The sequence below is a fragment of the Osmia lignaria genome, chromosome 14 (genome assembly GCF_051020975.1).
Source record: "Osmia lignaria lignaria isolate PbOS001 chromosome 14, iyOsmLign1, whole genome shotgun sequence".
Lineage (NCBI taxonomy): Eukaryota > Metazoa > Arthropoda > Insecta > Hymenoptera > Megachilidae > Osmia > Osmia lignaria.
In genome coordinates, this window is record NC_135045.1 from 1,518,109 (window position 1) to 1,531,898 (window position 13,790).

Here is a 13,790-nt window from a genome sequence, read left to right on the forward strand (position 1 = left end):
ATTCTCACTTCCTCTGTTTCTTAATAAACATTATTAGTATTATAATGAATATTAATTTTCCTAACAACAAGAAAAATGTACCTATAAAAAGTATGTTATATTTCCCGTAGTATTAGATTTATAGAACGTTCAAAGTGAATAATACATTGCATACTTTCGAAGATCTTACTACTTACTGCAGTTGATTTGGTATCTATAGTAGTCAAAAAATTCCACTGTCGACTATTGAACGTTTCTGCACATAAAAATTGTGCATATTTGAAATGTATCACTGATCAAAATGTAAGTTACGCGGGAACAAACATTTCGCCAAGAGTCGTTGAAGAGCTTTAAAAGAGTTCTTTACTTGAATATCGATAGTCCAACTGCGATATCTCGAACTCGCAAAAGTCTCGTTAGCACAGTACTATCGCAATTATCGATCGATGCGAGTCGCGCAATGGTATCCTTTGATAGTAGTGGTGTTCATACTGGGTTCTGACAAAAATTCGTGTAAAAGGGTGTGTAAAATGCACAAACGGCATAACTCGGGGATACTCGGGTTGGCCTCGGAGATGCTTCCAAGAATAATAAGTGTTAAAAACGTCGGGATCCTTAGGAAATATCACCGAGTGGCTTAGCTGTCGCATTTATCCACAGAGATGTCTGCGCCCTGAGAAACGGACTGACGGACAGACAGACGTCTCTGTCAAGTTTTTGTGAATCCCGACGAAATGCTGTTTGTAAAATTCGGGAACTCTCCGGAGCGTGTTCTCTAGCTAGTGCGCGTTATTCTTTCGGATGCGTGATAGCCTCTGCCAGTACGTGGAGATGTTTTCGTCGCCGGCGTCTGTGGTGGGCGAGCCGTCAGGCTACGACTTTCAGAAAGAAGAGAACGCCGCCAAGTGGAAGGGAGTGTTTGTCAACTCCCTAAGCAAGGTATTCTCTTCTTTCGATTTATCCTCACCAAACGATTTCTATCGATCCCATTTTTTAATTACGCTCAGATACTATCGATAAGCTATTGTCGATACGTTACATTGTCATTGTCACACGTTACGCGTGTGAGCATTTTATGCTCTTTCAGGATTCACAGAACATTCATATCTCCAAGATCCACTATAGTAATGTTCGCTTAATTGTTGCATTTTATGGATACTGTTATGCTTGAAATACAAGAAATTTCCTCAAGATTAAACCGATGCATGTTATCTGTACAAAGATTGCCACATTGTACTTATTGCTAAATAAAGAAGTTACACTACCTTGTAATAGATTTCATTACTTTTATGTACAAAAATCGTGAATAACAAACTTGGATCATAATTTATTAACAAATTGTTCCAAATATTTGTATTAATTAATGTATTTCTTTTTTGCGGAGATGATAACTGATTAAGAATTGTATCATTTTTAACTGGATAATGATGTAGTTAGAATATTTTAATTGAAGTAATAAATTGCTATAAGTAATTTAGTTTGTTGTTTTTTACTGCTCATTTCATTACTACTCATTAGGATTCATTTCACAAATTTGTGTATTTAGTATTTGTGTAATAAAATATATTAAAATAATCGTCTCTACTTTGTATGATACCTTTAATTTAAAAATAACAATTATCAGAATTTAATAGATGATTAATATAAAATAGGTATTGGAACAAGTACATCCTAGTCTTGAAGCACGACAAGATGCCTTAGACTATGTTGAGAGTTTGATCTTAAGGCTTTTGGGAATGCTTTGCGGTCATCCTCCTCCGCATACGCCTCAAGATGTAGAAGAAAGAGTAAGGCGTACATTTCCCACTCCCATTGATAGATGGGCACTTAGGGATGCAAGAGAGGCCTTAGAAAAAGGAAAGAAGAAGTCGCCGCTAGTTCTTCCAGTTGATAAAATTCATCACTTGTTACAAAAAGTAATTACAATAAACTGAAAAACTTACAGTTGTTCTGTATCATATATAACTGTGTGTTATAATTTCATATTTTTATATTAACAGGAAGTATTACAACAGAAAATTGATTTACAAGTTAGTCTTTTTGTGGTAGGAGTCTTGGAGTACATTTCAGCAGATATTTTGAAGGTTGGTTCTTTTTATATTATCTGTTATACGTGCTAAGTTTTGAAAATGTTTAAGATTATTTTCTTTTCAGCTAGTTGGAAACTATGTCAAAAATATACGTCATGTAGAGATATCTTGTGAAGATATAAGAGTTGCAATGTGTGCAGACATGGTAATGTATTATGTTTAAGAATTAGGAAAACTTATACTATCTCAACCTATGGACAGATAATTAATTTAAGGGAATGTCCCAAATGTAATCAGTGATTTATTAACAGGTACTAATGGACTTGTTTCATCAAGGTGATTATGCAGAAGGTCCACAAAGTGGTTTAGGTGCAGTTGTTTCTCAAACTTATGAAGAATCTGTCAGGGATCTCATACACGATGAACGTCACTATTTACGTGATCTCCATATGATCATTAAGGTAAAGTAATCAATTAACATTACGCATGATTAAGAAAAATTAAATTTTCGTTTCTTGAACAGGTGTTTCGGGAAGAAATTGCAAAGTTAACACAGGATAGAACCGAACTTGAAACACTTTTTAGTAATATTATGGATATTTATGAAGTTACTGTAACAGTGCTTGGTAGTTTAGAGGACATAATGGAAATTACAGAAGAGAAACAAACACCCACATTTGGTTCGTGTTTTGAAGATCTGGCAGAAGCAGCGGAATTAGATGTTTATATAAAGTATGTAAATAATTAAATAAATATTTAATTATTTCTAAATATGAACTAACGTGATTGTAATATTAGGTATGCAAAAGACATTAATAGTCCAGCTAGTCGAGAAGTTTTAGCAAATCTGTTGTCAAGGCCTGAAGCCAATGCTGCATTACGGGCAGCAGGACATGGATTTAAAGAAGCAGTTAAATATTATTTGCCAAAACTTTTATTACAACCAATATGGCATTGTTTTTTGTACTTTGACTATATAAAGGTATATTTTTAATATCTTTATCATGATACAAATGAAACAACGAATGTGATATAATAATATTTCATCTAGGTTTTACATGAACGTACACCAAATGGTGAAGATGGTGAAACTTTGTTACAAGCACAAGGGATTTTAGCACCATTAAAGAAGGAATTATTACAATCTGTGGCAAGTCTTCCAAAAAAAGATACAGGTCTGCGAATGCAAAGTAGAGCAAGAAGGCAAGCAGCCCTTGAGAAAACTAGCGAATTACAAAAAACTGTTGATGGATGGGATCAAAGGGATGTTGGGCAATGTTGCAACGAATTTATACGTGGTATGCAGAAGAAATATTCATTTCACGTTATAATTTTAATTAAAATATACATGTATGGTGATATATAATTGTTCTTTATATGTAGAGGATATGTTAGGAAAAGTAAGTAACGGACGAAGGTTAACAGAACGGAAGGCTCTTCTATTCGATGGTTTGTTAGTTCTTTGTAAACCCAGTGGTGGCAAAAGAGTTAGCGTTACCGTTGCAGCTGTTGGTGTAGTGGGTCATCCACCTCACCAAGGGGAATTGCGTTTAAAGGAAAGATTTTTTATTAGAAAAGTTGATATTATCGATAGAGAGGATACTGAGGGTAGGTTCGATAAAAAGAAACCTCAAGATGAAAAATTCAAACATAACAATTACAATTATCTTTTTAGAACTAAAAAATGCCTTTGAAATTGCACCAAGGGACCACCCTAATGTTATTCTTGTTGCCAAATCTGTCGAAGATAAAAATAGTTGGATGGCGGATCTTGTAATGTTAAATACAAAGAGTATGTTAGAAAGAACTTTGGACAGTATCCTTTTGGACGAAGAAAGGAAACATCCCTTAAGGTTACCTCCACCACATTTATATAAATTTGCTGAACAGGATAGCCCCGAAAATATTGTTTTGGAAGCCAGAGAAAATGGAGGTGTTCCATTAATTAAGGGCGCTATTTTGGTTAAATTGGTAGAGAGATTAACTTATCATATATATGCTGACCCAGCTTTTGTACGAACATTCCTTACTACTTATAGGTCTGTGAAATTTCAAATGAAAATTTTAACGAGCAAAATATTTATGTATAAGTATTTAATAACATTTTCTATATTCGCTTCTCAGGAGTTTTTGCTCACCTCAGGAACTATTGACTTTGTTAATTGAAAGGTTTGACATACCAGACCCTTCGTTAGTTTATGGCGAAGAAGAAAAACCTTCCGGTTGTAAAACAACCGCTAGGGAAGATTGGAAAAGATATAGAAAAGAATTTTGTCAACCCGTGCAATTCAGAGTTTTAAATGTTCTAAGACACTGGGTTTGTAATATTTTATTATTTTCAATTCAACATATTTTAATCCACAACATTTATTTAAATGTTCTTTTAAATCTTATCAAAACTAGGTTGATCATCATTTTTACGATTTCGAACGGGATAGAAATCTTTTGGAAAGATTACAATCGTTTTTAGACACGGTAAGCGGAAAGTCAATGAGAAAGTGGGTGGATTCGGTAATAAAAATTGTGCAAAGGAAATGTGAACCTTCGGAACAACGACCGATAACATTTAGTTTCGAACGATCTCCTCCGCCTATTGAATGGCATTTAAAAGTTCCTGAAGAAGAATGGGGGATATTAACAGTAATATTTACATTTTCATAAATAAAACAAATTATGCCATATCGATATACGAATAAATATTCTTTTGAAAATTTCAGTTACATCCAATTGAATTAGCGAGACAACTAACTCTGTTGGAATTCGAATTGTACAGAACTGTTAAACCTTCGGAATTAGTAGGGTCAGTGTGGACTAAGCGAGATAAAGAAAAGACATCTCCGAATTTACTCAAAATGATCAAGCACACGACAAACGTAAGTTAATTAAATACTTTTATCTGCATGATTTTATATTTCCTATATAAAAGAAAAAAATATTCTTCTTCTTCAGTTTACACGATGGATTGAGAAAAATATAGTTGAAGCGGAAAATTTAGAAGAGAGAGTAGCAATTGTGTCACGAGCAATTGAAATCATGATGGTGCTTCAAGATCTTAATAACTTTAATGGCGTATTAGCAATTGTTAGCGCTATGGGTTCTGCGTCTGTGTTTAGATTAAAGTTCACTTTTCAAGTACGTCTCCCTATGTTATTCTATACAATGTTTTTTAAGCAATTTAAATAAATTAATTCCATCATAATTATAGCAATTACCTGCACGATTGGAAAAGGCCCTGGAAGAAGCACGAGAATTAAATAACAACGGTCGGTTTCGAAAATATCAAGAGAAATTACGATCGATCAATCCACCTTGTGTACCATTTTTTGGTAAGTAGTAAGAAAGAGGATTAACAATTTAAATAAATATGTTTACTAATAGTATTGTTCTATAGGCATGTACCTGACCAACATTCTACATATTGAAGAGGGAAATTCGGATTATCTGCCCGGAAGTCCCGAGCTTATAAATTTTAGCAAGCGACGGAAAGTGGCCGAGATAACCGGGGAGATTCAACAGTACCAAAATCAACCTTACTGTCTTTCAGTTGAGCCTAGAATAAGGCATTTTATCGAGAACCTGTCACCTTTCGATCCTAACATGAAAGAAGCTGATATAAGCAATTATTTGTACAATAAAAGCTTAGAAGTAGAACCAAGAGGATGTAGGCAACCGCCTAGAGTCGTAAGTTTTAATTACAATAACAGCTGTAAATCCCACATAGAATTACCTAATCGTTCTCTTTTATTCCGACAGCCTCGTAAATGGCCAGACTTAAACTTAAAGTCACCGGGCATTAAAGCTAGGAGTTTAAGCGGTAAATTACCAGCTCCGTTACAAGCGGTAGCATCCAGCGTAAGATTACACGATCCTCCACCGGAAGTGCCGCCTCAAGAGCTGCCAGAAACTCCACCGCATACTTCTCACATCACAGTTTCTCACGTAGGGGGGGACCACAGTGTATTTGCACCTGTTTTACTAGGAGGTTCGTGAACCAACTTCAAGTCTAATAGCTGGATGCTTATAAATTCTCTTACGTTTATAAACGAAAGACGAGAGATTTTATTTTTCGTTGTACAGTGTGCTTGGATAGGTAGTAGGATGTACTTTACTGTTAATACAGGTCCAGTTCAACCTCCAGGTTCACCAGGTCCTCTAAGCATGTCAGGATTTTCAATCAGTTCGCCGGGTAGTAGTCCGCAACTGGTGTCCCCTGGTCACTTGCCTGTCCCTCATCATCAACCGCAGAGTAGTCATTTTGGTTTTAATTCCGGTACGATCGGTGTGATGGGAGCTTTGACCGGTATATCGTCTTCGAGTGGAAGTCCTGGTGCTTCGATGCCACCCCCGCCGTCTCCTAGCCACGTACCTTCTAATCAACCTCCACCCCCTTTGCCACCCAGATCTCATAGGAAACGAGAAAGTTCTATAAGCGAGTCACCGCAACAGGTAAATTCTATTTACTCTTCATAATAAGAGGAAATATTGTTGTAACGTTATTCATTTGTATTATTTATCATTGGATGCACCAGGCGAGACAAGCACCAAACGCACCGATACTTCCTCCACGGGATAACACGTTTCCACCGCCATTACCACCACGAAGAGACTTGCCTCCGGTTACGTTACCGCCTCGCCTTCCTGCTACCTTGAATCCAAATTGCTCGGCGCTACTCGCCAGGCGGAATTCCACGTTGGAAAACACGTGTTCGAGTGCCGTTCACACGCGAAGACACATGTCTTTCAACGGGCCAAGTCCTACTAAACTTCCACCTACGCAACCTAATGGTAAACGATTGCAGTTGAAGAACTATGTACACATAAATCTTTTGACACATTATTATTTTACATCTACATTGTATATCGTGTTTCAGGATCGGTAACGCCTAGATTACCACCAAAACCGTTGCCAGGACGTCCACCGACCACCATGTTTAATTTCAATGCTCCTCCTGGATCTAGTTAAGTGTTACATTTTCCTACCTCTAACCTAAATTAAACCACATCTTTTGGAAATCGAGATTTAGTCCAGTCAGGAGGATTAACCGAGTCGAATTAATTGTACGGTGTGATTGTTACTGTAAATTGATAGAACCGTGTAACTTTCTCAAAGAGGGTTTTAAACGAGCACAAATTTTAATTCAAGGCTTATTAATATATTTACTGTGACTAATTACCACTTGAAACCAGTAAATATATTAATACAGATCAATCAAGGTGAAAGATCATATCTGAATACGGCACATACGTGATGAGATGCCGTTACATTCCTTTTTTTTGATCATTTCTCTTTTAACACGTGTGACGCTATTTTTATTGAAAGTTTATTTTTCGAAAAGATATAGAACATTTTATCGTATATAGTATATTTTTAGAGATTTTTTTAATAAGCAAATATACATATAATCACTAAATGGAAAGTTTTTTATTATTTAATCAACTCGGTTGCTATTTATTTTGAAAGACATCTAAAACGAAAGGACTTGTACAAATCGCTTGAACGACGAATGTATTAATATCTAATGGTTCAGATCTATGGAATATTTTTATAAATTGAACGATATCAACGAAGTTTATCTGATAATTTTACATGTTTGAAACTTGTGCCGTAAAGTATATTGTAAAGTAAAAACAGAGAAAATGATTTTTCTAACGATAAATCTTGCAAACCGTACATACTATAGAATTAGTGGCAATGTAACGATACCTTTCGCTGAGATTCCTTAAAAATAAAATCAATCGACGTAACTTTAGCACAAAAGTAATAATATCAATTGCAAGAATCTGCGTTACAATAGAGATTAACACAGATTGTTACAAATTATTATATTTGTAGGCAAGTTAAGAGAAAAACGAGAAATTGTTCCGCGTTTGAAAATTTCACATAAAACGACGAATGTTCTTAATAATTTAATCTTTTAACGGGACATATTTTTAATTAAATGACAATTAAATGTTTTATATGTATATAGTAACCGCTTTCGCAGACTATTTGGAATGTAGGATACATTTCATCGCAGCCGTTTACAGGAAAATAATCATGGTTATTGAATTTCTTTGATGTCCATCAGATATGAAAGAGATCCAACTGAATGGACTATCTATCGATTTCGGTCTGAACGGTCTCCTTTTCTTTTAAAAAAGAATCCCTAATCTATCCCTCAACACAACTGTGATACACTTTTAGATTTTAAAAAGGAAACAGAAGACGCAAGAAAGTGCAGTATGGAATGATTCATAGGCCAATATGCATATAAATCGAATCAATAGAAAGAAAAAAAAAAAAAGAAGTAAATATGTACATGTATATTATTATAAATATATTCTATAGTAATTATTGTAATAATGTCAAGCGTAAGACAGAGAATGAAATATTGAAATTATGTACAATAAAGAGTATATTGTGTAGATTTTTAGAGAATCTTTCCATCCCTTCTATAACACCTAAGAATTTCTGTGCAACACCGCTGGAATGATTTATTGACAGTCACGTTGAAAATGATACACACCGTTGTAAAAGACTACAAACATACATTATATACACGATTTTGTTTCGTTAAAAATGCAACGCGTTCAAACCTCCAGCTCCTCGTTGAAAAGTTACGAGATCAAAAATTAGAAACAACAAGACTTGCTACTTTTATCAAGGGACACTCTATTCATACTTGCACCATTAACACTTCTATGTAAAATTCTATGAATAAAATATTCATTTTCGAAAATAGAGAATTGCGTTTATAAAAGAGGTACAATAAGTTAATACTGATAAAGTTGGTGTCGTAAATCACACATACACGTATATCATTTTTTAAGTGTTCAAGTCTTTCTAAATAAGTAACAGTGTATTCTCGAGAAGCTTCAAAATACTTTTTGGCCTTTATCACCTCGTTGTGTTCATTGTTTTTAACTCATTACTAAAATATCACAATTATTGTTTCAGACATTTGTACTTACTTCGTATAAACAATACTTACCTAACTGTATGTACATAAAGTAGAACATACATAATTAACACGCTTTCGAACGGATAGATAAAATATTCTAAAAAATGTATTTAAGTACACTTCTCGGTGAGAACGCGTAATTACTTATTAAGTTTCAAGAGTATATATATGATTATACGAATCATGTTACCTCCCACACAGTAGAACCATCGCTGTTCCTGTTCTGCCTGGAAGTTACATCAACGTGAGCGTCGAGGCCATCGCTAAGTTTGCTGAATCGTCTGGCCCAGCTACCTCTACCACCGGCTGCAGCCCTTCCGATGCTTCCTGCTTCTCTGAGCATCGAGAGGATATCATCCTCGTCTTCCCTGCTCTTCAAACCTTTCTCGTATTTCGCTTCTTGTGCGAGCAGACGTTCGCGTGCCAATTGTGTCGCCAAAGCTTGAGGCAAGGCTGGTATCACGTAGCTCATTATACCAGTCAAAGCAAAGACCTAATAAATTAATGCACGATGTCATCTAGATATTACTTAAATTTCTTTCCAACATAATCCCTCTGTAAACTTACGACATGCTCGAAAACAACAACGAAGGCTAAACGAGCTGCGAAAACATGCCAATACTGCGGACTAAGTCCGTACGGATCAGTTTTATGATCCGGACCGTTTCTATAGCCTCTGTATTGACAAGTTTCCGGATGCTTCTCCTTCATGTCGCTCTTCATGTCATCCCGATAATCGGACGTGTTGAATTCCGACAGAGAACTGTCGATGTAACCGACCAAGTCGTTCGTCGGTGAGTAAACGATCGCGTACACGCTACGCGGAATGAAGTCCGACGTGTAAGCGATAACGAATGCCTGTCAATCAGATTGTCATAAAAAAAGATTGATGAAATAATTACATTTCTTTTCACCGTTACATACATTCGACACCACAGCGACGTAAGTTACTCCACGTAGAATCCCGTACCAAGCTCCTATGTCCTCAACCCTCTCAGCCAACGGCCTCCTCGATTCTTTCACCATTTTATAAGCGTCCAAGCGTATCTCTGCTATGTTGTTCAATAACGCGAACAACGGCGCTAATGGAAATGCGGCGACGAACAGGGTGACGAATCCGTATTGTAGAACTGTGCAGAAACATGTATATTTTGATGTGAAAGAAAGGAATCAAGTTTATAGAAGATTGTTGGAATATCACTGACTCATTTCTAGGTACTCGTCGAATAAAGCAAGTCTTCCAGGATCTTGTAGTTGATAATCTCTCTCCCAACAAGTGTACGGACGAGCATGGTCTTTCGTAGCGGCTATGTGATTCCTTTTACGCCACCAATTCCACAATTTCGGGGATAATATCTCCACAAAATTGTTGAAACACTGTTTACCCACCATTATGATGGCGAGTTGTATACAGACTTCTGATAGACAACCTGCTGGATCGCAGACGTCTGTTTTGATCCGAAAGAACGCGGAGGTTCTTGCATCTGCATCGCCCGGATGAACGAAAAACCTCCCCTATGAATGATACTCTTAAATAATCGTCTCTTTATTGTGGATAAGCGTGAGTTTACCTTGAAGAAGGCGATGTAAATGAGAGACGAGTAAAAATTGACGAATTCGAACAGAAATATTTTGAAAGTGAAACTGGATTCGTATTCGGTCTGAGTTCTAGGATTCTCCATATTAACCATCCATCGTGCTAAACGGTGATACACTCGTGTGAGTATCATGATGATTATCAAGTTCACGAGAGCGGCTGTCATCGAGGTGAAGATTTTTGCGTGCTTTTTCAAGAATGTACCACCGCCGCTGTAAAACACTGACACCAGTGATATGCGATAAATAATGGTTCCCAGTACTGCGCCCAGAACCACGCATATCTAAGCACAAATTTGACTGATATTATTACTTTAAATAATTGGGTAGGCAACGTTCCTTGTTTTGAATTTTATCAAATTGATTACCATGAAAAATACCATGGAACCCGTGGCACAGAAACGTACGGCTTTAGACCAGGTTGGCAAATAAGGTTCCCTTTCTCTGGTCACAGGATTTATTCGAAACGTTTTCACGGTGGTTTCGAATTCAGGTCTGGGTTCCTCGTCGCTTTCGACGTTTTGAAGATCCCATTCCCACATTATAACAGCCTGCCTTCGTTTCCATAGTTCGAGAAAGGTTGTAGCTATAAAAATAGTAGAATCACATGAATTAATTATTTTCCATTGATCGTGTAATCGTTAGTCTAAATACCGTACCCCAAAATGACATAAAAATAGCGAAGAATACGGTGGCAGGATTATCGAATAAATAAGTTAATTTTGAAAACATACAAGATTCACCAAGTATCTGGTAGTCGCATGCTTTGTCGCAAAGAGGGCATAACGTGATATTTCCTAAATAAGAAATTCAGTAAATAAAGAGATTAGTCAATTAGATAGGTTATAATTAATAAAATAACAGGTATTTGAGATACTACCTGCTACATTAGAATCACATATCTCTTTGCTAGGTATGTTATCAGCACCCTCCATGCTTCCCACCCCATACATGAAGCACAACAGTCCAACGATCGCTGGTGGGTACAAACATTTCGTATAAAATCCTAACCAGGCAAAATAAAGTCCTACCTTTTCGCCGAAATATCGTCTGATCAACCAAAGTGGTTGTTTTTTATACCTACAAACAGGAAACTAATTTTCATCATAGGTGCACGTATTATTAACACCTCGCCAACCGAACGATAGGTAAGATGTTAAAAGAAATAATTTATTTCTTTGAAAGAAACAGATATGACTCATTGAATTACCATTGAGATGGTCTAGCCCATATTAAGTACAATAAATGTCTGTCAAGAATTTCTCCATTGAGCCCCGGTTTATTATAAGGACCCTCGTGAAGAGAATAACAATCAAGGTAACTACCATCGGCTAAAAGTCTACGAATGCCAACCTTCTCGTGTGTCTCGTCGTACCTCGCCCTCAACAGTATTTGCATAACTATCAGTGATCTTTGAGCAGGCGTATAAGCTGTATCCCTGTCTTTTATAACGAATCTAGAGAAACAAAAACAATTGAATACAAGACGAAGTATAGACGTTTCACTTGTGTCTTTATATCATTTACCTCTCCTCCCGATCACCGGAATCAATACTATTATAAAAACTAGGTTCGGTAGCATATTTTTTAGTGTCCCAAGTATGCAACGTTTTTATCCACCTTATACATCGCGTCCACTTGTCCCATAGCTTCGGTCTTTTCTTCGTATTCTCATTATCCTACATTTTAGATATTGATAAATGATTGTTGTAAGAAGATAATGGGTATCGCAATGATGTCTCCAACGCACCCAAGCTTTAACAGATATCGTGATGAACCTTTTGGTAGGTAGCTTCAGGTTCATCACTTCAGCGTATTGAACTTTGATCTTCCATGGTATGTGCAACTTGAGAAAAAAAGTTTTCCCATCGAACGAGTTCTCCTTTGGTTCCAGTTCAAGCTGCAACCCCTCTTTCAATAAATTCTGCTGGAACACCCGTCTCTGTTCTTTTCGACGCGCTTCTATTTCAGTCATCACGCCGTTATTATCTTCTTGATACACCAGTACCATATCGATTCGTCTACGGCCATCCCTGTAAACGTGACATCACATTAGGTAATGGACGTGATCGTGAATCGATCCATTTTATTTTTGGAACAAAAGAAAAAGAGGTGTCTATAATAGGAAACTAGCATGACCAATAAGAGGACTCCAATCCAAAATTAAGTACGACCAGGATAAAAATAAGCTTCGTTTGACGTAAAGTTATTATTAGATGTAGGCTTGGTCATTTTTCAGTCACAGCTGACAGGTGTAACGATATTAATAATTAAGTAATCATACAAGAAAAAATTTTCATGTGTACATTGGGTTTGTTTTGCTCTCCTAGCACCAGGCTAACATAACATATGATAACGTGAAGAGGTATTCTTTAAATTTGTTAATAATTAATCCAGGGTAGAATTTCTACAAAAGTCATGCTTAAAAGTTCCCAGGACACTCTAATAAATGATCACGAAGGGGATTGTCCTTCAGTTCTTGGATATTTCCTTGCTCTCCTGTTAATCTGGTAGCAAGGTAACAGACTGAAACACAATCAGATTTATAGAAAATACATTACGCACCGAAAATAGAGGGTTTCAGGATCTATTTCCGCCTCCGAAGACGAGTCCTTTTGTAACAAAGAATCTCTCGGTATATCGTCAGGAAATATTGGAGGGTCTAATAGTGGTGGAGAATTTTCAGGCGTTGCCGGTGCCGTCAGCTTGGGTCCTGTGAAAAGTAGCAATTTTTCTAAGTACCTGTTCTAAATTATTAACAATAGAATAATATTTCACGAGGTTTCTTGACATCTAAAATTGATGATCCTTAACACTGTCTTCACATTTATCAATCTTCCACTATTCGGCTTCTGGTTTTTAAGACCACGCTAAAGTTACATATGAAGTATTAATGCCTATCGTTCGTGACATAGTGACATTCATATGCATATTGATCGTAGTTTATTGACTTAAGCCTATTTCCACCGTAACATGCTATGAATACGTATCTAGAGATACCGGCTATGCAAATACAGTCCCTGGGCATCGAATTAGGGTCACGTACGAAAATTTCACTTTTATGGCTTAAATGGTATGTCATGGAAAATCGTGTTAGGTCATTCAAATTATTACTAAATACATTGATAACCAGGTGTATACATGGCAATAGATTTGTTACTATTGTGATGGAAATAAAATTATGTGGGCGATGAGCAAAAGACTTGTTTACAACTCTCCAAGCACCACATTATCCGAGTTGATAA

General features: G+C 36.4%; 2 protein-coding genes across 7 annotated transcripts in view; one reads left to right on the forward strand and one right to left on the reverse strand.

Moving 5' to 3' along the window:
- LOC117609207 (anoctamin-4) overlaps positions 1–13,790 on the reverse strand; it is a 50,342-nt gene that overhangs the window by 2,354 nt on the left and 34,198 nt on the right. For 3 of the 5 annotated variants that reach the window (XM_034335238.2, XM_034335239.2, XM_034335240.2), the window contains 13 exons: positions 13,111–13,258; positions 12,296–12,578; positions 12,073–12,224; positions 11,757–12,002; positions 11,427–11,626; positions 11,206–11,343; positions 10,915–11,132; positions 10,522–10,830; positions 10,156–10,465; positions 9,875–10,080; positions 9,518–9,808; positions 9,141–9,443; positions 5,400–9,047 (listed from right to left, as the gene is read on the reverse strand). In XM_034335238.2, coding sequence (XP_034191129.1) covers positions 9,015–9,047; positions 9,141–9,443; positions 9,518–9,808; positions 9,875–10,080; positions 10,156–10,465; positions 10,522–10,830; positions 10,915–11,132; positions 11,206–11,343; positions 11,427–11,626; positions 11,757–12,002; positions 12,073–12,224; positions 12,296–12,578; positions 13,111–13,258 — 2,837 coding nt within the window. In that variant the 3' untranslated portion in view covers positions 5,400–9,014. Of the gene's footprint in view, positions 1–5,399; positions 9,048–9,140; positions 9,444–9,517; positions 9,809–9,874; positions 10,081–10,155; positions 10,466–10,521; positions 10,831–10,914; positions 11,133–11,205; positions 11,344–11,426; positions 11,627–11,756; positions 12,003–12,072; positions 12,225–12,295; positions 12,579–13,110; positions 13,259–13,790 lie in introns of those variants that run through there. The other 2 variants (XM_034335242.2, XM_034335241.2) reach the window with 2 other exon arrangements.
- Positions 414–8,301, forward strand: Sos (Son of sevenless). 2 transcript variants are annotated; one of them, XM_034335228.2, is made up of 20 exons: positions 414–918; positions 1,632–1,895; positions 1,980–2,063; positions 2,134–2,214; positions 2,321–2,470; positions 2,533–2,741; positions 2,808–2,991; positions 3,061–3,307; positions 3,393–3,617; positions 3,685–4,048; positions 4,134–4,326; positions 4,413–4,649; positions 4,727–4,882; positions 4,959–5,141; positions 5,215–5,335; positions 5,401–5,690; positions 5,763–5,991; positions 6,130–6,455; positions 6,539–6,794; positions 6,881–8,301. In XM_034335228.2, exons 1-20 carry the CDS (start codon positions 781–783, stop codon positions 6,970–6,972), a joined length of 4,029 nt encoding a protein of 1,342 aa, XP_034191119.1. In that variant the 5' UTR covers positions 414–780; the 3' UTR covers positions 6,973–8,301. The 2 variants fall into 2 exon arrangements, with proteins under 2 accessions (XP_034191119.1, XP_076548170.1); XM_076692055.1 differs by lacking the exons at positions 414–918; positions 1,632–1,895 and having other exon boundaries at positions 2,014–2,063; positions 2,138–2,214.

Bases quoted from the DNA above. Each gene is read 5' to 3' on its own strand.
- Sos (XM_034335228.2), top strand. From the start codon at position 781: ATGCGTGATAGCCTCTGCCAGTACGTGGAGATGTTTTCGTCGCCGGCG. The intron at 2,215-2,320 runs GTAATGTATTAT...ATTTATTAACAG, and splicing joins TTGCAATGTGTGCAGACATG to GTACTAATGGACTTGTTTCA. The intron at 5,142-5,214 runs GTACGTCTCCCT...TCATAATTATAG, and splicing joins GATTAAAGTTCACTTTTCAA to CAATTACCTGCACGATTGGA.